At 27.4% G+C, this 25136-nt stretch overlaps 2 protein-coding genes across 2 annotated transcripts; both read left to right on the top strand.

The window, feature by feature from the left end:
- The first annotated feature begins 11482 nt into the window (after positions 1-11482).
- On the top strand, positions 11483-15730 carry LOC114168282 (vacuolar protein sorting-associated protein 24 homolog 1). Its single transcript, XM_028053035.2, has 6 exons — positions 11483-11816; positions 11905-11981; positions 12675-12777; positions 14963-15084; positions 15202-15393; positions 15486-15730. The coding sequence occupies exons 1-6, from the start codon at positions 11705-11707 to the stop codon at positions 15564-15566; spliced, it is 687 nt and encodes a 228-aa protein (XP_027908836.1). The 5' UTR covers positions 11483-11704; the 3' UTR covers positions 15567-15730.
- A 3750-nt stretch (positions 15731-19480) lies between these two features.
- LOC114170483 (serine carboxypeptidase-like) lies at positions 19481-22436 on the top strand. Its single transcript, XM_028055969.2, has 9 exons — positions 19481-19830; positions 19988-20156; positions 20271-20390; positions 20481-20624; positions 20726-20876; positions 20969-21057; positions 21158-21419; positions 21497-21630; positions 22213-22436. Exons 1-9 carry the CDS (start codon positions 19520-19522, stop codon positions 22318-22320), a joined length of 1488 nt encoding a protein of 495 aa, XP_027911770.2. The 5' UTR covers positions 19481-19519; the 3' UTR covers positions 22321-22436.
- The last annotated feature ends 2700 nt before the right edge of the window (positions 22437-25136 follow it).

A 25136-nucleotide genomic window follows, 5' to 3' on the forward strand; every position in this document is an offset into this window, starting at 1 on the left:
ATCAGATTGATGTATGATTTCTGATACACATCTCACGCAAAGTAATATACATTTTGATCGTAGAACTAGATATTAAATGACGATTAGATACTTGTTTAACCGCAAATAACACGATTGATCCACTTACTTAATAATATAAATCTTTCTTATTTCTAATCGATATGGAATATCCTAAAAGATAGACTTTAGATTTTAACTATAGATAGTGGTCCGGTCAAATATTAAATTTGTCACAAAATTTAATGATTAACACTTTGGGTTTTGTGTAGATCTCATGTTAAAATGATGTTAAAAACTAAAAGGGTTTACATTTTTCACTAAACTGAATTGGTTAGTCAAAATCATAGCTCTGAAACTGAAAAAAGAAAGCTACCTTGTACAAATTAACTACATTAATATTAAGTAGAATTTAGCATGGTCTTGCACTTTCTAGATACAGTTTAGTTAATCATCATAAAAGAGGAAGTACCTTCTGTTAATTTATGTCTTAATCTTCCGTAACAGAAATAAAATAGCAACAAATGTTTGTCTACCACCTGCTAAAATTCAAGGACACAGGGACCCAAATAATTAAACAAGTCTACATCCATCACCTTCCTCCCATTCTGAATAAGTGCTCATTCCTAAAGCTTTCTGAACCACAACTCTTCGGTGGAGTCTTGTCTTATAAATACTTTAGTTTCAATTGATCGATACAAAACTGATTTATAAAATAAAGATTGTATTTATAGACTAAACATTAATGGGTGGTTCGATAGCGGATAAAAATATATGTTTAACAAATATAAATTTCATTTTTAAACTATGATACTGATATAATGGTAAGAGATAAACTATAAGTCTAATTTATCTCCACAAAATCAGTTTGTAAGATGAAGTTTGCATCCATTGTATACTATAAAATAAAGATGTTACTTTGCGGTCAATCCATCTAAAATGTAAAAGTTCAAGAAAAACAAATCTTGTTTAGTATGCTGAAATTGTAATACTATAATAAGAATTTAATGTTTGTTTTTCCTAGGGTTTGGTTTTTGCTTCTTTGATGAAAAGATGATATGAAAAGGCGACAGGATAAGGAGTGTTGTATCTGCAAAGATCTTTCTTTTGTCTGTTGTCATATTGTGTAGAAGACAGAAGTAAAGAATGGGAAACATGCCGAAATTACGCTGATGCGATTGTGATTTTGAGTTACTTCACAATTTGCTTAAGGAATCGGAGAAGAAAAGAGTTTCTTTTTTGACTTGGAGTTAACTTTTGTTGAGCCATTCTTATTTTGACTTTCTTAATTACATTATGTTGTCTTTAATTTGGTAAAATGTTATTTTTAAGGGTATTGTTTTTAACGTAATATTTGCTTATTATAGTTTTGGAGAGTTTGATACATATTAATGACTTCTTTCCAATTTATTGAGAACGAAATTGTAAAGTTACTAAATTTCAAAGTTCTTGAATTTATTCTATGGATATGTGTTTTATCTTTTAGATCAAAATTTATTAAAAAATAAATAAAATTGTTTAAATATTCATGCATATATGAAAAAATCGCAATTAATGGTCATATAGCAAGTACTTTATTGGGCAGGTATGAGTAGGTTTTTAATATAATTTTAAAAATACAAGGATTTTGAAATCGAAATCTTAATTATAATATTAGATGCATCACACACGCAACCGGGGGCCGAATTTTAATAAATGTATAAGTGTTAAAATTTTAACAATTTTTTAAAACACGATAACTCCTATAATAGAAACTATTATTTTATGAAATATATTAAAAAATATTTTGAATACTTAAAATTAAAAATAATAATCACAAATTTAATGTATTAAAAAGAGTCTTCATTAATTTGTTCTTGAAATAGCCATATCATATCTTTCTATGATAATAACAATAATAATAATAACAATACATTTAAATAAATTGTGTTAGTTATTAATTTATTTTTTAATACAATAATAGTAAAGATAATTTGAAAAATATAAAAAGAAAAAACAAGGATAATAACTTCCAAACAAATTATCGTGATTATTCAATATCTAATTTGTTTTCCTGAATTTCACCTAAAACACGAGTTTCTATGCGTACTTGTCGTGGAAAAAATATATATAGATGATAGAAAGATCAAATATTTGTTAACAATTGAGTTATCAATTAGGTATTGTATGTACACTTTGTTGTTTTTCTATTCATTAAATTATGTTATCACACATTTTTTTTTAATCGGTTAGAGATGTCGGGTGACGATTTTGACTAAGCTTTTATATATTTTTCAATATTGTTTTCCTTTCAAGTACAATATGGAAACTAGGGTAAAATAGTTGAGTGTACTTACAAAAACATTTTAATGTGTAAGTCAAACATGATTTTAACAATTAGAGAATATATTCATGACATTTTTTTTTATCATGAACTAGTATATATACTTAAGGTGGGTTGATTCATTACTTGGGTGGAAAATTTGTGTTTTGTTTGCCAAAATATGATTTCGTTTTTTAATATTTATTGAATTTTTCTTGCATTTTAATCACCTAATGAAAATTAAGCTTAATTACTCACTTGAGCTATTACTTTGGACTTTTATTGCTCGACCTAAATATACCCCAACTCTAGTAAATTAGACTTTCTTTTGTCAACTCACATATATATACTTTATTTTTCTCTTTGTTATTGTGCAATTGCTTTGCAATATATAAAATAACATTATCTTTTAGACCTTCGAACCAATTATAAGCATGTTCAACTAGGTGTTTGGTAAAATTTTATTGTAACAATTCTATGAAAATTTGCTTTGAAATTTTGAGTTAATAAAGATGTTTTATTATTCTATTTTTTTTTTTTTATAACGATAGCATATATCTTTTAAAAAAACAGTCTTTATGTTATTTTTTATTGTTATAAATAACATATGTAAAACAAAATCACAATATATATATATATATATATATAATATAAATAAAATTAAGGTTTAAAATTAATAATTTGGTGTCTATATTTAAACATTTATTTATTTTGGTCATTATTATTTTTTACTTATTTAAGTTCTTGTTTTTTTAGAAAGACTAATTTGTGTTTCTAATTTTGTAAAAAATACATAATGTGACTCTTCCATTAAATTAACATTAATGTCATTTAGAAGTGTCACTTGTCAAAATTTGGATTCGTTAGTGTTAAAATTTATGTTATCTTCTACTTGAAGTGTGTCACATGTTTGAATCAAATGAGTTTCAAAGATAAAAGATTATTTAGATTTTGACATGTAATAGATATAGATGTTGACAAATGGTGTTTCGAGGTCAAATCTTTTCACAAAAATTAGAATTCAATTGGCTCGTAACACCTAAGTATAAAAACCAAATTTATAATTAAGCCTAAAATTGACTAATGTATAGGAAAACATATGCAATTATGTCTATTAACACTATAATAAAATTTCTCATTAACAATCTATTTTAGTGATAAAAAATTGTTACTCACTCTATAATGATAAATTCATATACCAATTTACTAAATAAAAAATTATTAGTTATTAAAATAGTCACTGTTATGAATGAAAAATTATAATTGATCTCTAAATTAGTTTGTAAATTTTAACTACCAAGATTTTGACTACTAAAGAAATTAGTTTCTAAATTAGTCAATATTTAATTAGAAATCAATTTAGTAATCAATTATAATTTTTTATTTATAATATTAATTATTTTAATAACCAATGATTATTTATTTTATAAATTGATATTTAAAATTGTTATTACAGTGATTAACAATTTTAGTCACTAAAATTAGTTATTATTTTAAAAGTTTAGTAACCATAACTTTCCACCCGTGCTATCTAACATGTGGAATGATATAATGTTGTTAGTCACAACCATTAATAGTTATTTAAGGTTTAACTTATTATTTATTTTGGTTCATTATAGTGTATAATTATATAGTGAAAATGGGTAAAAATGTAGAGATGGTCGAAGATATTTTATTAACTACTCATATGACAATTGTATCATAGAAATAAAATATAAATATCATTTTACAAATTAATTTTATAAAATTAAGTTGTAAAATTACTTATTAACAGTGCATCATAATCATATAAAAATATTTATTCTATTGTTGAAAAGTATTATATCATTGCCATTATCCTCTAATTAAACAACCTACAAATATTTAATTTCCCACGCAAAGTCGTTTATCAAAGGGAAATAAAATAAGTATCATTCTGACTCTTAAATAATGTATTTTTAAGCAAATCAATGTAATAAAAATAAAAACTACATAAATATTAAAAATAGAAGGATTTTTATTAATAAAAAATGTATAAGATTTAATGTGCAAATGACATTTCTTTATTACCAAAACTCTATAATTTATTGCCATTAAGAGATATAACCTTAAATATATTACCTTTCTTTTTTCTAATACGTGACAAAGAAACAGGTTCTTCATTGAAAAAAAAGATTAACTATGGTAAGCCTTTTATGTCTCGGTGACATGATAGTTGATGAAACATTTTTATTGATATCACTATTGATGATTTAATGATTTTACTTACGTGATAATATTATCCTACTATCATAATGTCGTCAGCATTAAAATTATTAGCACTAGATTAAAGTTTAAAAAATTAAAAAACAAAACAAAAACCAAAACCATAATGTTAAACAAAAGCCAATATTTTTTTTTTTAAAAATGATTTTTTGACTACCAAATTTTAATAACTTTATTTTACAATCTTAGGTGGCAACTTTTGAGTGATTTTTCATTTTTTTCATTTTTTCATTCTCAATATTTTAAAATCACTTAGAAGATGACACCTCATATTATAAAAGAAGTTCTCAAAATTTAATAGTTAAAATATCATTGTCCTATTTTTTTCCTTTTAACTTAAACTAACCTAAGATCAATTTGGTGTGTTTAGAAAAAAAAAAAAGGTAAAAGAGACTGTAAGTTTAACTCCTTCCATTAAAAATAAATTAACAACTAATAATTACTGATAAAAATAAAAATATAACAATTCACATTAAAGCCTTGTGAACCATTAGTCCAATAATTATCACATAATGTGAATTTGTTCATGAAGTTGAGAGGTTTTGGCGATGGTGTTATGAGCCAAAAACGAATAACAATTATTGCATAAATAGATTAAGTAGAAGTAGGGCCATTGATTATCATATTAAATCATGGTCCCATCCCATGCTATTATTCATATTTTAAACCATGGATATAAGGTACAAAATATTATTATTGCAAATAAAATAAACCTTGCTTCCCACCTAAAGTAACATCCACCACTTGAGTTTATGATCATCATTTGTGAAGTTTTGGACTTTTCAGAATATTTGGATTCTCGAATTATCACACCTAATCTTTTGTTTGTGACTACAATTATATGAATCAATCCATGAAGTCTAATACGGGGGAGAATAATGCATTGATTACTTCATATATACTAATAAACATTGCATTACTAATATGCTATATAGATAGCATTCATTACAACCTTAGCCAAAATTTCAACATAGAGTGATGAAATTCCAAACGTTGTGTGTCATGTAGAAATTCATGTCGTTTGTTATAGACAATTGATAACACCCCTTTGTCTCATACACATTGCCGACACCTTGATTGTGCCATTGCACCCAATTCAAGTTTTTGCTTATTTTTATCCCTCTCTTATCCAAATCTTAGCTTTAAGTTTCAAGAATTTTCAGTAGGTATTCATATAATAAATGAGTGGAGTTATTTTAATATTATATTATAGTGCTACTCCAACTTTGTCCACAAAAATGAAAGAAAGTAGTGGCATGCAAGAAGAATCTATCAAAGGTTAAGACTTTGATATACATTATATATATCGAACAAAGGACAAAAATGTACAAAATGGATTAGTGGAATCAATGCTTAATCAAATGGTCATGGGCATTTAAAAATTATTACTAACCCAAACCCTAGTGTTTTGGTACACATCCTATTGAATATAGTACTACGGATAGCATGAACAATTTTTAAATGAGTCAATGAATTAGATGATAAAATTTAGTGTTAAATATATTTTTGATCCCTTATTTTTATGTGAAATTTGAAATTAGTCCCTCTTTGAAATTTTATATTAATTTAGTTCTTCATTTTTAGAAATACGTGAATTTAGTCATTTTAACCAAATTTTGTTAAGTTTGTTTGATATTAAAAATGCATTTGATAATAGTATTTGACTTAACATTAAAGCAAAAATGTATCAAACAGTATAAACAACTCAAATATAAACCTGAAATGCGTTTGAAACATCAAATAAATTATAAAAAAAAAAACTGGTTGAAGAGACTAAATTCACACATTTCTAAAGATAAATGACTAAATTTGTTCAAAATTTAAAAAATAAACTAATTTCAAATTTTAGTGAAAGTTAAGTAACCTGACAAAAACATATTTAACGATAGAATTTACTGTGTAAATATGATTTTAAGTTTTAAGTTACGACAACTTCAAAAACAGAATATGTTTATGTGATCGATGTAAATTATGGTATACTATTTATTTAACGTATTATATAAGAAAGAAAACAAAAACCATGGATGGAACTGGTTTCATATAATGCTAAACTTCAGAATGTAAATGCAGATGCAAAAAAGGTTTAAAATGCTCAAAAAGCTACTATTTGTTTTGAGTTTTTAATATATGTTTTTTAGTTCTGGAATAACTCACTTTAAAATTTCTTATCATCTTAAAGTTAATATATAATTTTTTAGTTGGCGGGTAATGATTGTAACAATAATAATTATTTTGTTTATAATAATAGTTATAGTTATAATGATACTAATTGTAGGATGATATTATAAAACTATAATGTATATATAGTGATTGTATACTTTTAAAGCTAAAGATTAAAATTACGTATTTTATTTTGAAAAATATTAAAGTATTTTTATACCTGAGTTGGAATTTATTTCAACTTATAATTTTGGTCAAATATGTTCTAAAAATGAAATAAAAATAAATTCTCAACCACTCATGTTTTCTCTCTTTCCTTGGTTACTTTGGATTAAGTAGTTTTGATAACGCAAGTTGTGATATATAATGCGAGTTGAAATTTGAAAATTGAGTTGCAGTGTAATTAATTAGGCTGATTTAAACCTGTATTTATTTAAATTATTTTTATATCGAACTCACATGTGAGAAATGTAAGTGCTTATAACATGATTCAGAGGGCGATTTGAAAATAAGGCTTTTACTTCTTGCACTTTACATTTTCTTTGCGCACCCTCCCAAAATTTTAAAATGGTCATTTTTTACTTTCATAAAAGTGACTTTGACATTTCATGTTTTGGAAAATTTTCGGAATTTTAGAAATAAAATTTTCACATAATTTCTTAATCAAAATTTTTGAAATGAAAATTTCAAAATACAATTTCTCGAACGTATGAAATGTATTTTGGAGCAAGTTTTTAGGAATAGAATGTGTTTCGAAATAATTTTTTAAAATACCTGAAATATGTTTCGGAAAAAGCTTTTTATAATAATAATTTTTTCAAATGTCTCTCTTATTTTTCCACTGCAGCGTTCTTCCTCTCTTATTTTTTTTGGTGTTATTATGGAAGCGCAGTTAGTAATTGGCGGGGTACATTAAGCAATATCCTAGATAAAAGGAGCAACCAAAAAAGCCTGAGAATGCCCAGAAGAAATAACCCAATAAACCCCCAAAATATTTATATTTATTTTGAGTTTTCAAGTTATGAGTGACATTGAATATCCAATGCTGATATAAGTAATATGTATACCATAATAACAATTTAATGATATTATCTACATGTTAATTAATATATTAATATCATTAATTTCATTGTGAAATAGTTAAAGAAAAAAGTCAGTAAGTCTCTATTTTGCAAGCTGTAATGTAACTAGGAATTTGTTAAAAATAAAATTAAAAAATTTGAAAATTGATTGAAGCTGATTTTTTTTTTTAATTTTATGTTTATTTTCTCTTCAATTCAACAGTTTATTATGTTTAAATATATCATTAAGTTAATTATATATATTGTTTATTTTGGGAATTTCTTAAATTGTTCTATTAAGTTAAGGAAAATAATACATAAATTACTTTTAATTTTTTTACTTTTAAATAATATGAGACTTTTAAGTGTATTAGAGCAATATTTATCAAAATATATTAAAAATATATGTTACGGTTTTTAATTGTGAAATTATACAATTTATTTATAAATATAAATAAAAAATAAAATTATAAATATACTAACAACTATATAAAATAAATTTATTACATCTATCTCTATCTAACAACTTTAATTATATGATGTTTGGTATCTTTTTATATTTAATAATTTTATAGTAAAATTAATATACAAAACAAATCATAAAGTATTCTTTTGATTCAAATCTTTTATTAAATTTAAATAAAATTACATTTTATTTCGTATTTGAATCGTATCACTTTATAACAAAAAAATATTGCACATCTAACATGATAACTTTTACTCTTAGTTTAATGTTAATGGATAACGACACTTAATAATTAACATTTACTTGATTGAGTTAAGTTATTGAGTTAACTGTAAGCCCTATTTTTCTGCTTTAAAGAGATTTGGGGTCTGGTTTTTTTAGCGTCCAAGACTAGTCTATTAGAGACATTCAGAAATCCCATTCAGCCCCACTCACTCCCATTTTACTCTTTTCCATAATTGTTACTCTCTCTCTCTCTTTTCTCTAACAAAGCTTTGTTAGGATTTTGAGCAAGCTTTTCCTATGAGCTAATCACAAGTTCTCTTTAAGTAAGTAACCTCCCAACCTCTTATGATTTTCGTTTCCAGCTCCTGCACTCTGGTTCTACTTTAAGCATTGTCTTAATCTCATTTTTGTTCCCTGTGCTTATGTTTCAGCTTTTTCAGCTTCCTGGTACAGGTGCCCCCACTATGTGTTCTTCTCCTTAAGCTTAGTTTCACACAAAGGTAAGGGAAGTTAGGGTTTTCGCGTTTTTGTAGTATGTTGGTTGTTTTTGCGTTTATTTCATGCTAAAAATGCCTGATTGATGTTTATGCTTGTATGAGATTGAACTGGATGTTGTATTAGATTGATTTTCTGAATTGCATATATGAATAGGAGCGAGAATTGATATTTTCGCCCAAGCGAGCCCATCTCACCTATACGAGAATAGTAGAAGCTCGCCCTGGTTTTTGCTCGAGCTCTCGCCCAGTTTTCGTTTTGAGCGATGAATCATCTCGCTCAGGCGAGAGGGTCTCGCCTAGGCGAGAATTCGTGGAAACTTGGTGGGTTCTCTGCTTGAGTTGTCGCTCAGGTGGGAGATCTCAGCTTTGAGCGAAGAGCAATCTCGCTCAGGCAAGGAGGTCTCGCCAAAACAAGAACTCACAGAGCCTCCCAGTGCTTCTTGTTGGTCGTCTCCCCTAAGCGAGAGCTTGAAGCTTGAGCGAAAGGCTTCTTTCGCCTGAGCGAGGGTCCATGGCTTGAGCGAGACTGGTGTAGGGACGTGATGTTCTCTTACATGTTTTCGGTTGTTGGTTGCATGATTGATTGGATTACCCTATTTAAAGCATGAAGTATGTGAATATGTATGTATTATTTGATTTTATGAACCGAAATTGGTATGTTGGCATGAGTAAAACATGAATTTGGCTGGTTGGTTGAAGTATTGGCATGAAATTATAATGCTTGAGAAAAAAAGTTGTGGTTAGGGTGTGAGGAACATGAATCAGGTGTGATATAGACGTAATTCCATGAATCTCTTAGTGAGATTTCATGGTGGTATGTAGTGTATATAATTAGATAAGGATTCAAGTAAGGATTGTATCCCAACACTCTAAAGAATAAGTTAATCTCACCTAGAGCAGACTGGTTCAAGTGGTGAGAGTAGCGGGATGCCCTAGTCTTTGGCAGGATAATGACCTTATATGTTTGAAGGCTAACCCTTTGTGTGGTAGGGTGAAACCCATTGGCAATGGCTCTGCAGAGTAGTAGAGGCCACGACAAGTGCAAGCATTCAGTGAATCCCATCTTATTATATGTATTCAGATATTTGAGACTTAGAGTCCTGCTTGTTTGTTATCACATGATTGTATGCCCATCTTGTTGCATGTTTATGATGTGTTTAAGTATTTGTTTGCTATAACATGTTCAAAATTTTTATACTTTAATTTACCCTTTTTGTCAGCTTATGTTTGTTTTGTGTGTGGTTTTTTCTTTTGCACTGATCATCAATTATTAGTGTGAGTAGGGTGATGGAAACTCTGTTGTGTAGCCAAACTTGGGTTACTTTTTGAAGGCACTATATATCTTGCTCTATGAGCAAGCTTTTTGACAACTATCAAAACTCTTTAATACTGTTTAGTTGATGACATCTTAGTGTGCCTTAGTTTTTTTTTCCTAAGTGTATTTATGGATGACTGTAATGGTGAATCCTTATATACGGTTCATCTCGTATGCTCTTTTTTAATATTATATTTATGTAATGTTTTATTTAGTATATTTGTTCTATTTAAATGAAATGTCACATTAACTATCGTTTAATTTTTCTAGAAAAAAAGTTTTATTTTTAACCTTCTCGTATAGTTAAATCATCCTATAGATTGGACTTTTGGAATCAAATTTTAAAATAAAAAAATCTGATAAATGTTAAAACGGGAAAAATGTGTAAAATGAGATATAAATGTTTTTTTTTTTCAATTTTTAACCATAAGATCAAATATTAAAGGGTTAAATATGTATTTAATCCCTCAAATTTTAGTGAATTTAGAAATTAGTCCCTTTTCGAAACTTTATACCAATTTAGTCTTTCATCTTTAAAAAATGCGTGGAAATACTATCATGAAATGCGCTTGAAACGTTAGACAAACTTAACAAAATTTGGTTAAAAGGACTAAATTCACGTATTTTAAAAATGAATGACTAAGATGATATAAAGTTTCAAGAAGGGACTAATTCCAAATTTTACTAACTTGAGAGACAAAAAACATATTTAATCCAATATTAAAAATATACATGCCATAAAAAAAATTTATATTAAAGGTGGAGAAAATTAACAAATAAATAATTATTCAGTCACTTTTTTATTTATTTATGTAAACAAGATCATGACGTTTGTTTATTTATTTATTTATTTATTCGATATTAATTTTCTTAAGAATTAAATATTATCACATAAAACAATTTGTTATATAAAGTAGTTAGTTAAGCATATTAGATAAATTTTGATAATGTTACTATGTGTGAAGTATCGGTTGGGTCTATTGATTAATATATATGACATATAATTGATCTTTATCTAATTAAAAGATAAGGATATTAGTTTGTTATATATAGTTAAGACAATATAAAATTAATTTAATTGTATTCTGTTTTTATCTATTCATCTATTTTCTTTTTGAATTTACTCGTTATCTAAACAAAATTAAGTGAAAAAATAATCATATAATGTTAGAAGTGAAAACCTTTTATATTTTTTCTTTATTTTTTAAAATGATTAGAACAGAACATTTTGGGTAAAACGCGTGAAAGGGGTAAAAGAACATAGTAGGTGTTATTCGTGGAAGCGAATCATCGTCTTTGATGAACCCAATGTTTCAGTAGGATCTAATTTTCAGAGGTTTTGCCAAAAGAACAAATTTGAAGCAATTGTTTTTGTGAGCAAACTTTAATTCCTTCCGATCTCTTGAAAATCAATTTTCGATTTTGGGATCAGTGGGAATGGAGAAGGTGATGAACATTCTGAAGCCGAAGCCAAATCCGCAACAACTATTGAGGGATTGGCAGCGCAGGCTTCGTCAGGAGTGTCGCAACATTGAGCGCCAAATTCGCGGTATTCCTTCCTCTTTATTAAACCCTACCCAATTCTCTTTTGTAATTTTTTTTGTTTGCTTGATTTTTGTGTTATGGGTTTCTATTAGATATACAGAGAGAAGAAAAAAATGTGCAGAAGGCGATCAGAGAAGCTGCAAAGAGAAATGACATGGGTTCCGCAAAGGTTTGGTCTATCTTACTCTTTTATTTTGTTACTTGTAATTTGGTTATTTGACATTGATGTCCTGTTGTCCGTGCATGTGAGTTTTTTAATTTTTTTGGTAGATTCATGCATTAATTTGACTTAGTTTGAGGGATTGAGCAAGGTGGGTATATCACCTCTTACATTTGTTTGTTGAATACGTAAGTTGTGAGCGGAGTTGTAAGTTGTGAGTAGAGTTGGTTCTAGATGGAAGAGCATGAAATACATCTTGGTTTCCATTATTGAGTGTGGGTGAGGAAGATATTAATTTATTTTTTAGGACATATTTTTCGTGCAAGTCCCTAATGCTTAGCATGATGATCAAGGAGACGCAGTAGACGGGATGAGAGAAAAACTTGGGATGGACTCTTATTGCATTGCGTATTTGTGTTGAATCTAATGAATTATTGGATTGACCAATTGGATTATGCATGCATTGGAGGAAGAACTAGCAGTTATGTAGCTTAAAGTTTGTATGGATTGTGTCCGTTGGTGGGCTCGTTAGGATCCGTCACAATATTCAATAAACTAATAATGAAGTGATTTTTGGGTTGCATTTGTTTGTGGCCTTCTAGGCATCAATATGTGTTATCTTTTTAGATTTTAAGGTTCAAAGGATACGGTCAGTATTTTTAGAAAAATTTCTCCTTATTGTGATATTTCTGTAATTTGCAGGCACTTGCCAAGGAACTTGTGAGATCTAGGAAAACTGTTAACCGTCTTTATGAAAATAAAGCACAAATGAATTCTATATCAATGCACCTTGGGGAGAGCGTTGGTAGGTTTCTCCATGTTTTATTAGCCTTACCTTAATTTTGCCTTGTAACAGATAAGGACTGTCTAAGTTAGTTACTTATGTTTGATACCAGGTTTTTGATAATTGGTCCTTAGCTGTAGAACTTTAATTTTTTTTAATCTTTCTTGTAACTGAATGGTGTGGATAAATTTGTCAACGTAGTTGATTTTGTTGATGATTGAATTTTTGGTTGAGGAAAACGATCACTTGACTATTTGTTGCTTCTGCCTTTAGTTTTTTGGGGTAGAGAGGATAGAGGTTCGAGGATTTTAATCTAGTGTGCAACATGCAGATAGTTTTGTTTGATACCTTGGGTTTGACTTGTCTGTATGTCTTATTTATGTTATTTTTTGTGCACGCGCGCACACACATTTATACCTTAATATAACTTATCATTTTAGGCAGCATCTTATGATAAGTGTTATGTTTCCATGATTTATGATTTTTCATCCCCTTATTCCGATCTGAGGTAGGATCTCAATTTTTTACTATCCTTGCATGGATTTGCTTGCAATTGCCATTCACATGAAAACTATGTCTTGGTATGACTGGTGTGAGTAGCAATGCACAATCTTGGGCATAGAATTGTTGGAATCATACTATCCCACCATGCGTTCTCAGAAAAGCCTATTTTCTGTTGAAAAGGAAAAAAACCCACCATGATTTGTATGACTGTTTGTGAGTACTTTTTTCTGTTACTCTCAACCCTTGCTCTCTGTTTTGAGTCTTCTGACCTGTCTGTCTTTTGCATTCCAGTGCTGCAATTGTTACCAAGTTTGTCTGTTATATTATGAATTCCAACTTTTCGGTTGTCTCATTGATTTGTAGTTAGATTTTAGTTAAGGATATGTTTTGTAGAATACAATTAGCATGGAAATCGAGAGGAGGGAAAGAAGATGGAGGGAGTTATTAGAATTGAGGTTGTCAGTTACAAGTCCCACGTAAAAAAAATGCCATCAGAAGAGGAGAAATAACATTAAAGTCTGGATACTTCATCCATTACCAGTTATGGCATGTCTTATGGCATGTTGGGGTAAGGGAGAAGAGATAGAGGACATAGGTGGAAAAGAAGAGAAGAGAAATAAAGTGGAAATAAATAAAGTTGTCCATTTGAAGGGGAAGGGAGAGATAATAAAGTAGCAATTAAACTTTCAAAACTATTTAGTTTAAAAAATAGTATTATTATCATTTATTTTTAATATTTTTATTATTAATTCATTATTTATTATATTCACATTTGTAAGGGGAGGATAAACCAAGAAACTATACGTGAGGTTTATCTTTTAATCAAAAGGCTTTGTCTTACAAGACTTTGGGAGTAGATTCTCAGGGTGGGATATTTAATTATCATATCTGGATGATTGATTATGACGGAGGTTTATATGTTATTAACACAAAATGGGTAATATAATTGATTTTGTTGCACTACATTTCTTCTGGTATGTCTGGTTTATTTTCACATTTCTATTCTATCAAACCACATCCATTCTCTCATTTTCACTCTCTTCTTTCCTCTCCCTCCATTTCATCATTCTTACAAAAAAACACTTCTATATCTTATTTTTCTCTTCGCTATTTCTTAATTCAAAGGCTTCTATTTTTATTCTATTTCTTGCCTATTTTCATTTACTGTATTTCTCTTTTCTCTATTTCCATTAACCCTATTTCTCACCTATTTGTTTCCTTCCCACCTGGCACTCTGTGAGTGTTAGTTTGTAATTTTAAGGTGATTGTTGCTAATATGATATGAATTTAATTTTATGTTTTTGAATAGGATCTTACAATCTGTCACATTTTCTGTTTCATTCTCTGTCTCTGCTGATCCTTTGGTATGATCTCCATTTTTTACTGCCCAATGTGTAAGCTGAGAGAGCCCTTTAAAACCAAGACAGAGGGAAGGTTTGTTTGGGCTAGAGGATGATTTGTGTATAATCAGCCTTCTTTGATTAGAATTTTTTCTTTTATTTGGCTTGATGCGATGACTATTGTGACAAATCATATACTGTAATATTCTCATGTACGTGTTTATTATAAATATACTTATATATAATAATTAAATTAATCAATTACTGTTTTAGCTGTGAACTCTTACGCAATTAGTCATCATGACGGGTTTGTGTTGTTAGAATTTTGTTCGGAAATTCATGATTTTTGGTTGTTTATGCAGCAATTGCTCGTACAGTGGGACATCTGTCAAAAAGTGCTGAGGTTATGAAGCTTGTCAATAATCTCATGAAGGCTCCCGAAATGGCTGTGACAATGCAAGAGTTCAGCAAAGAAATGACTAAGGTATACCTGCAAAATCCTTTTAGTGGTGTGGAAGAACGTCACATTGAGTCCTGTCATCCCCTTGTGGTTAGAGAAGATAGTTGCATTGGTATTTATGAGTAGTGTTGTCTCTTTCAGGCAGGAGTTATCGAGGAGATAGTAAATGATGCTGTGGACTCAGCACTAGATTCTGAGGATATAGAAGATGAGATAGAAGAAGAAGTCGATAAAGTGTTGACCGCAATAGCCGGTGAGACAGCTGCACAACTTCCTGAAGCTGTGAGGAAAGAAAGGGTGAAACAACCTGGTCAAAGTGTTGGAGCCTCAGAGGTATGTTCAGTTATAGCTAATTTTCTTTATAAACATGGCTCTTTCCTGCCTTACACATAAACACCAATCATGGAATTCATTATGAATTGCAGGAAGAGGCTATAGCAGAGGGTGTTGATGATGAGGAAGAAATGGAAGAAATTAGGGCCCGACTTGCTAAAGTTAGATCATAAGCAAGTATTCTAATCTCACACCTCTACTTGTACTCTGGTGTGTTTTAAGAGATTGAGATGTTGACAGGTTTGTATCCTATTTGTTGAAACAGACAATTGATAAATCTAATGGGTAATATATTGTGAAGGGAGGTTCGTATGTAATTACACCCGTTCTTGCAAAATGTCTCAAGCTGTAGTTTTTTTTTGCTGTGACAAGATACTGACCTTAAAGTCTACATGCATGGTTGAGGATCTATTGCATAACTTGGTTTAATAAAATTAGTAAAATTAATCAGCAGCTTATGAAACTTGCAATTCTAAATAATTCTTGAAATTCCTTGAGAATGCACATATATCATGTGATTATGAGACAATTTATGTGCCACAAATGAAGTGGTTAGAAATTCACAATTGTCAATGAATGTGAAATGGACAAGAATGTGGTGAGTACTTGTTAATTTAAAGTTTAATTAGTCGGATGATAGTCACTATCATTTGGATGTGTCAGTTTGGTATTCTTCTTTAAAAATGTGTTAATTGAGTCTCAACTTTTGAAAAGATATTTCAATTAGGCTTATTTAAGATAAAAATTATTAACGTCTTTAATTAAAGAGAAAGGTAAAAACTAACAAATTACATTTAATTAAAATTTATACTTTTTATCTTTTGGGATTTGATTGCTCTTAATTTTTAATATGGTTTTATTTTATTTGAATAGTATCTCGATAATGTATTTACAATATTGGTTGTAGCGATTATACTAACCTCCTTTTTGTTGTAATTTGAGTTTTAATGCATTTACCGCATTTGTAAAATGGTGGATTATTGCATAATTACATGTTCTTTGTTTTAGTATCTTTATGTGATAGTGTTTATAGGGAGAAAACTCAAACTCTCTTGTCTTTGGTTGCTTTTTGCATTATATACATATAATTGTATAATTATATATAATTTATAAAATTTTATTATCAATAATTTTTATTTATTCTATGGATATTTTTTTATTATAAATAGTTGTTATAATCTAAAAAGTTTATTAAGTTTTAAGAAAAGAATCAAATCAAAATAAAAAACGTTTAAGTTTAGAAAAAAAGTTACTTAAAAAACAAAATTTGATAAAGTAATTATTTTTGTGTAAAAATTATCATTTAAAAAGTAAAATTAAGAAAAAGTGTATATTAAAAAAAAGAAGGAAGAATTTGATTTACACAATGATATACATATTTATTTGTGACGGGATTAAATTTTTTTTATTAACCTCACTACAAATTAATGATTTAATTATGTCCAATAATTTTAAAAAAATTGACATAAATTAATTAATTATATAATTTGTAGATAGTAAATAATCTTACATTTAGTAATGAAATTATTAATATTATTTGGGTCCTGCTAACTAATGTCTTAGATGATTAATATGTCTTGAATTTTACAAAAGTGCATAGTTAAATGTTATATTAAATGAATTTTAAACTAATTATCATAATTACAATTTTACTTATTTAAAATTCAAAAATTCCCGAAAGTGATGTACAATTCTGATTAATAATTTATTTGATGAACATTAATTTGAGATAATAAAAAAAATATATTTTAATATTACTGAAAATTAAAATATAAATAAATTTAAAATAAAGAAAATTAATTTGAAGGAGTGGCAAAAAATATTACTAAAAGAGGAAATTTTTTCACATTAGAGTATAATATTTTCATTAGTAAAAAAAATATATTTTGATTCCTAAAATTTAAACTTAATAATAGTCCCTAATCGAAACTTGGTCGCTGTTTAAAATTATTGTTAATATATAATAATAATTTTTATTAATAATAATAATAATAATATATAATTATTAGTATTATTATTATTATTTATTAATAATATAATTATATATTATTAATAATATTAAAATAAATAATAATATTATCACTATTATTAATATATAATAATTATTAATATTATTAACAGTTAATAAAAAATATATATTAATATATGAGTAATAATATTAATATATCAGTAGTAATATTAATAATAATAATTTAATAATATTAATATTAATATATCAGTAATAAAATAAATAATAATTAAAAATATTAATATATCAGTAATAATAATTAATAGCAATTAATAATAATTAACAATATTATTATTATTTATTATTAATATTATTATTCATTAGTAATATTAATAACTAATGAGATTATATAATAATAATAATATTATTATTTATAATATAATAATAATAATACTGATATATAATTATTAATAGTGTTATTATATAATAATAATATTATTAATTGTTATTAATATTATTACTTATATATTAATATTGTAAATCATTATTAACATTACTACTCATATATTAATATTTAATTTTTGTTAACTGTTAATAATATTAATATTAATAATAATAATAATTATTATTATATATTAGTATATTATTATATATTATTAATAATTATAATATTATTATTTATTTTAATATTATTAATAATGATGTATAATAATTAATATATAATAATAATAATAATTATTATTATATATTTAATAATAATAATAATAATAATTAATATATAATAATACTATTAATAATTGTATTTTATTATTGTTAATAATAATAATATTATTATTATTATATTAAAAATTATTTTGAATGTGCAAGGACTCAATAGTGACCAAATTTCGTATAAGGACCATTTTCAAATTAAGTTCAAAATTCATAGACTAAAAATATATTTTTTCCAATTTTTGTGAAAAGCATGTGGACACTAGTTTTTATTTCATAAATAAATAAATAATGCGTAATACGGCGTTTGTTATTTTTAACGTCATCCAAAAATAAGGATAAAAAACAATAATTTTGAAACTGTAGGGACCAAACATTGACAAAATTTCGATTATGGACCATTTCCAAATTAAAACCAAACTTTAGTGACTAAAAATAAATTTTTTTCCTAAAATTAATTATTTCAGTTTTCAATTTAAAATTTTAAAATCAAAGATCACTAATTATGCGTTCACTACATTGGTTAGCATTCTTTATATTATTTATTAAGTTAACAATTTATTAATTGAATACTTGTAATTTAATGATTAATATTTAATATTTATTAATTAAGTAATCATAAGTTGATATTTAATATTTAAATGAAATAACTTTATTAAATTATGTATTTAATCACTATAGTTTGGTAATTATTTGGGGCAAGTTTGGGAATTATGGGGGCAAGTTGATAGAATTTGGAAAACTTTTTTTGTGAAAATGAAAAAAAGAATCTACGAAAAGAAGTACAAAAAAGTTAGTCGCATGATTTTGCATTGCGAAGTGCTATAAGACGAAAATTATTCTTTCACACGCTCTTTTATTTCTAGGCTCACTTTACACTGAACTTTTATACAAAGATATTATATTAATATGATAAAAGTAAATACTATAAGAAATTATGCTTTTATATCCGAGTCAATTGAATGTAAGAGAGAATAAAAAGAAATGAAAGTTTGAAATAGGTGTCATACAAGGATGTAATCGAAACTTTTTTTAATAGCGAGAACAAATTAACACATTTTTAGAGATTATCCAAATAATTAAATATTTTCTTTAAATATAAAAGTTAAATGAGTTAAATAATTTATAAAAAAATATTAAATATAATATCATTTAAAAGGTGTTAAATAATGAACGTAGTTTTAGAAAGTGTATAAATTATCGTTTTTAAAAGCAAAAAATCAGAGTTAAATATCAGTTTCCGACAATAAGGAAAATATTATTCGACACCGTTTTATTACCGTTTGAAATATTTGATAAGAATAAAGTGCTCTTAATAAAAGTTGATTTTTATATTTAAAAAAAATAAAAAATAACGAGAGGTAGTGTTAAATATAGGTTTTAGAAAGAAAAATTGATGTGAAAATAGCGTGTTTCCTCTATAAAATTGACAGGCATCGTGGGCACAGATTTTCCAGTGTAAACAAGATGGCATGTTCATTACCCTTCTCCAAACTCTCTCTGTTGCTTTTGTTCGCATCACTTTCATTTTCCTATGCAACTTCTCGCCACCCTGCATTCCCACCACAATCATCAAAAGCAGAAAGACTCATAAGAAGCTTTAACCTATTCCCGAAGGAACCCTTCAACACCATCCAAGAACTTCACCACCTTCATACTTTTGTCCCTGGTCAGATCGTAGAGACCAACTTCTCGTTTCTCGGTGCTTCTGGGCCTCCTGTTGAAGACCTTGGTCACCATGCAGGCTATTATTCACTTCCTCATTCCAAAGCTGCAAGGTAAATTCTCTTTGTTCATTAGATCGTGTGTGATATACTCAAGGAATCAGTGTACAGATCTTAAGGAATCATAAGTATATGCTTGTGGATTAGTTAGTTTACGTTAATTGCTAACACATCATTAACCTCAGTGTCTTTCTTTTTGTGTGGCACGCAGGATGTTCTACTTTTTCTTTGAATCACGAAAGAACAAGAATGATCCCGTTGTGATATGGTTGACTGGAGGACCAGGGTGTGGAAGTGAATTAGCTTTGTTCTACGAAAACGGTCCTTTTCATATCACCAACAACTTGTCTCTTACATGGAATGATTACGGCTGGGATCAGGTCTCACATTACTCAATTTCTCCATGTTTCTTTTATAAAAACTGTTATAAACTTGCACCAATCTTTTTTCTTATTTGTATCTGCAACTCTCTTTTTTTTGTGCTCATTTTGCAGGCATCGAATATTATATTTGTTGACCAACCAACTGGGACAGGTTTTAGTTACTCTTCTGATAAAAGTGACATTCGCCCCGATGAAACTGGCGTTAGCAATGATTTATATGATTTCTTGCAGGTGATTACATAAGGTTCCTTCTTTCATTCCATTGACCTGAATATAAGATATGATATTATCTACTGAATTAATTTTACTATAATCTCACAGGCGTTTTTCAAGGCTCATCCTGAGTTTGTTAAGAATGATTTCTATATCACTGGAGAATCATACGCCGGACACTATATTCCTGCAATTGCTTCACTGATTAACCAAAACAATAAAAAGAAACAAGGAATCCATATAAACCTCAAGGTCGAGCAAGGATATATAATATTAATTACTAATTACTTTGTCTTGGTTTTGGTTCAGTTGATTTATTTGAAATATATATATATATATATATATAACAACAGGGTTTTGCGATTGGTAATGGGTTAACAAATTCTCCGATTCAATACGAAGTATACCCAGAATTTGCGTTACAGAACGGACTAATTACGAAGAAGGAGGCAGATGATATCAGCAAGTTAATCCCAGACTGTGACAAAACCGCTAAAGCCTGCGGTAGTATATAGCGAGTTCTTTTCCATTTGTCACTCACTTCACAGCCTTTTATATGTTTCACTGTGTATCGTTGTTTGCGTTTTAATTTGCAGAATCTCGTGGTGGGAAGGTTTGTGAGGATGCATTAGATGCTTGTGAAGCCATTTTCGATAAATTATTGTCTATTGTCGGTGATCTTAACGTAAGTTAAGCTGTCCTGAAACAATAGAAACTGTTTGAGAAAAATGAGGTAGTTGGGTTTGGTTGATTGATTGATGCATTGTGGTGTGTGAAAATTGCAGTACTACGACATTCGAAAAAAATGTCTGGGACCTTTGTGCTATGACTACAGCAACGTGGAGAAGTTGTTAAACGAGGAGAAAGTGAAGAGTGCTTTAGGTGTGGGGAAGGGGTTGAAGTATGTTTCGTGCAGTCGAACAGTGTATGATGCTATGCTGCAAGACACGATGAAAAATCTGGAAGTGGGGATTCCTGGTCTTCTTGAGGATGGGATAAGGTTTCTTGCGTATGCTGGGGAAAAGGATCTCATATGCAATTGGCTTGGTGAGGCTACTTGATTCATCTCAAGAACATTGGTTTTGTGTTGAAAAAACTAATGAGTTCTGGTTTTGGTTTTGCAGGGAATTTAAGGTGGATCAATGCCATGAACTGGTCAGGCCAAAAGGGTTTTGAGGCATCTCCTACAGTGAAATTTGTGGTTGATGGTGCAGAATCAGGGACTCTAAACAGCCATGGACCTCTCTCTTTCCTCAAGGTTTGTTTGTTTCTCAAGGTTTTTTCTGTTATTTTTTTGTCTGGAATACGTCCATAACTATTAATTTTGAAATTTTAAAATATATTAAAATTATCTTTAAAATATTGAAGTGTATTTTTAACTTTAGTAGATAACAACACAATAAAAATATTAGGGATAGTGAAAGTGTGAATCAAAGTCTCACATTGATAGAATAGACAAAGTTAAGTACTATAAATAAAGACCCATAACATCATTATCATCAGATTTTGGTGTAAAACACGTGTCAAATATCTTATATGTGCTAGACTAATGTTATATATACATAAACCCACAATCTCTCAAATAACCATAACCCATCAGTAATATTAGAATCGATGATTCTAAGTGACTAACAACATAACTATAACAAAAAAAAAAAAGACTCACCTTTTAAAATTTTTAATGTAAAACTGATGTCAAATATCTTATATATATTAGACTAATTTTATATATACATAAACTCACAATGTCTCAAATAACCATAAGTCAACAAAAACTTATTCGAGAATCTGAATTCGATATTTTTACTTTGGTTATAACTTTATTTGATGGTACTAACAGGTGCATGATGCTGGGCACATGGTACCTATGGATCAACCAAAAGTTGCATTAGAGATGTTGAAAAGGTGGATGGGAGGAAAACTGATGAACCCAACACCAGATAATTAGGGTTCCTAATGATTTATATAGTCATCTTAAAACCAAAACCGAACATCCTTTTAACATGGATAGCGATCACAATTATTTTTGTATACATGGCTTTCCGAATAAATTCAAGGGTGAAATTCTGGATACTTAACTATTATATCTAATTATTACTACGTTGAAAGTACATATCAACTAAAAATAAGGTCAATTCAAAAAATATATATGTATATATAAAGCGAAATTTGTACATTTTTAACACACTTTTTTTGTTAGATTTAGACAATTATATTTTAACATCCATTTTTTTACATTTATTTGATACTAGTTTTTATTTTTTTACTTTCTCTTTTCTTTTTTATTACAAATATAAAAATTTAGGACTATTTATCACAAATTAAAATATGACTGGACGGGGAACCAGAAAAAAAAAAGGAAGTTTGAAATCAAAGTTTTAAGTGGCCATTAGTTTAATTTAGAAAAGTATGAAAAGTTATAAAATCAAGCAAAGAACGGAAAACACTGTTTTAACCTAATCGTAAGTTGTTGTGTAAAATATTTTTTTTTTCATTAAAATAAAGTCTGTCATTAAAAATATTCATAAAAAAAATATTATTTTAAAGTTTTAGAGAGGATTCATATTTTATTATTATTGAATCTTTTCGGTGAATCTCGTAAATCAAATTTATAAGAATATCCTTTTTAAGTACATTTGTAAAATACTGTATAAAATTATGTTTATTCTTATCAAAAGATAGAATGTTTTTACATAAGTTGTTGTATAAGGTTTTGTTCCTTTATGCTGGAGTTATGAATGAATTATTGTCGAAGTCATTCACATAATGAAATGAGATTTTTCAATGGAAGATTTTATGTCAGTTAAGTTAGTAAGAATAAATTAACTTTACAGAAAACTTCGTTTAAGTTAGTAAGAGTATGTGTTAAGTTACAAAGTTTTTACGTGTGAAAGCAATAACGAGTATATTTCTGAGGCACACTCTTTTTTTTTTTCTTTTTCTTTTTATAAATTTGTTTAGGTTTTTCTGTCTTTATAAATATAAATATTACTAAGTTGTCGAAATTAGTTCAGAAAATATAAATAATTTGTTAAACAATTTGTTATAAGTTTTCCAAGTCATTTTAGTTTACGTTATCTCATTAGTTGATATTATCAGAAATACTCGATATAAATGGATGTATACAAGTCCTTCAACTTCACATTATTGAAATTTAAAAATGAGGTTGCATTATTGAGTATGACAATACTGTTAATTTCACTTTTGGCTATAGATTTATAAAAAAATCTTTGACATTAAAACAAAAATACATTTGTTTTACGATCTATAAATATAAAAATATAATGAAATATTCACTTTTTAAATATAAAAATATAAAATTGTGAAGTGGTTGCATTTTCTAAAAAGATGTCAAATATATCATCTTTTTTTACTTGATTAATATATTGGAGGCACAAATTATACTGATTTTTGAACTTTCTGAGTTTCGTGATCTTCATTAGGTTAACTATTTGTATACTGTTTAATATTTTTCGTTTAGTTACACAAAAAAAAAATGTTACTTGTAGAGTGAAATAAATATACAACATAAAAAACATGACCAATACATAAATTTATCCAAATGAAAAGAAATATTTATTCTATAGTATACAACTACGTATAATTTATATATATATATATATATATATATATATATATATATATATATATATATATATATATATATATATATAATACTTTTATTAGTAGAGTATTATTAAATTAAAAAATTTCTACCACATAATAAAACTAATTTGACTGATAAATAACTTCATCTAATTTAATAAATAAATTTGTAAACTTATAAATTTCTGTAACTAAATATTTTTTTTTTAAAATATCTTTATCATCTTAAGCTAACAAAAAACACTTCAAGCACAAAACAAAGAATTGTATAAAAACAAAAATTTTAACTAGTTATGTGTTTGACACGAATCCGTATCCGGTATTTTAAGATACTTTATTGATATATATATATATATATATATATATATATATATATATATATATATATATATATATATATATATATATAGACTGTTTCGTTTTCGTAACTTCATGGTATACTCATAGCTTGACAAATTTTTATTTAGAAGGTTGCAACTTCTTAACCGATGCAGTTTCCACTCCCGCTAATAGTTTAGCACACTTTTTGTTGTTATTGTGGGGTCCAGAAGCACAAGGAGATGCAATTGGACATGAGAGTGTGATTGCATTATAAGGTCGCAATTGAACAGATCGAACAAGTTCAAATTGACATAACATGAAACTTATTAATCCGAAAGCACTGTGGAGAGCAACAAAAGTCTACATACCGCCTAACTGACGCCAACTATATATATACATACATACATACATACATACATACACACATATATATATATATATATATATATATATATATATACCAATAACGTTTTTTATATTGAAAATATTTAATACATTTGATTTTAATTTAGATTCGCACAAGAATAATCATATATTTCTCATTTTTTTTTGAAAAAAATTGTATATTTTTTATTATGCATATATCAAGTGTCATATCTTATTATTTTCAAAATTAGCGTATAGGTGTATCAGATACGTGCCGTATCCGATATGCGTATCGTATATATGCATCATAAATCATAACAGAATTGTACAAATTAAATAATAACAAAAATTATAAAAAAAAATTATATAATTACGTTAGTAAATTTCATATATATAATACTAATTTTCGTTTGTTTAGATCTTTTTCAGGTTTTTCAAAAACATATTCAAATAAGTTAAAAATATTGACTA

Source organism: Vigna unguiculata, chromosome 11 (assembly GCF_037176805.1).
Source record: "Vigna unguiculata cultivar grain cowpea cultivar isolate G323 ecotype 2 chromosome 11, ASM3717680v1, whole genome shotgun sequence".
Lineage (NCBI taxonomy): Eukaryota > Viridiplantae > Streptophyta > Magnoliopsida > Fabales > Fabaceae > Vigna > Vigna unguiculata.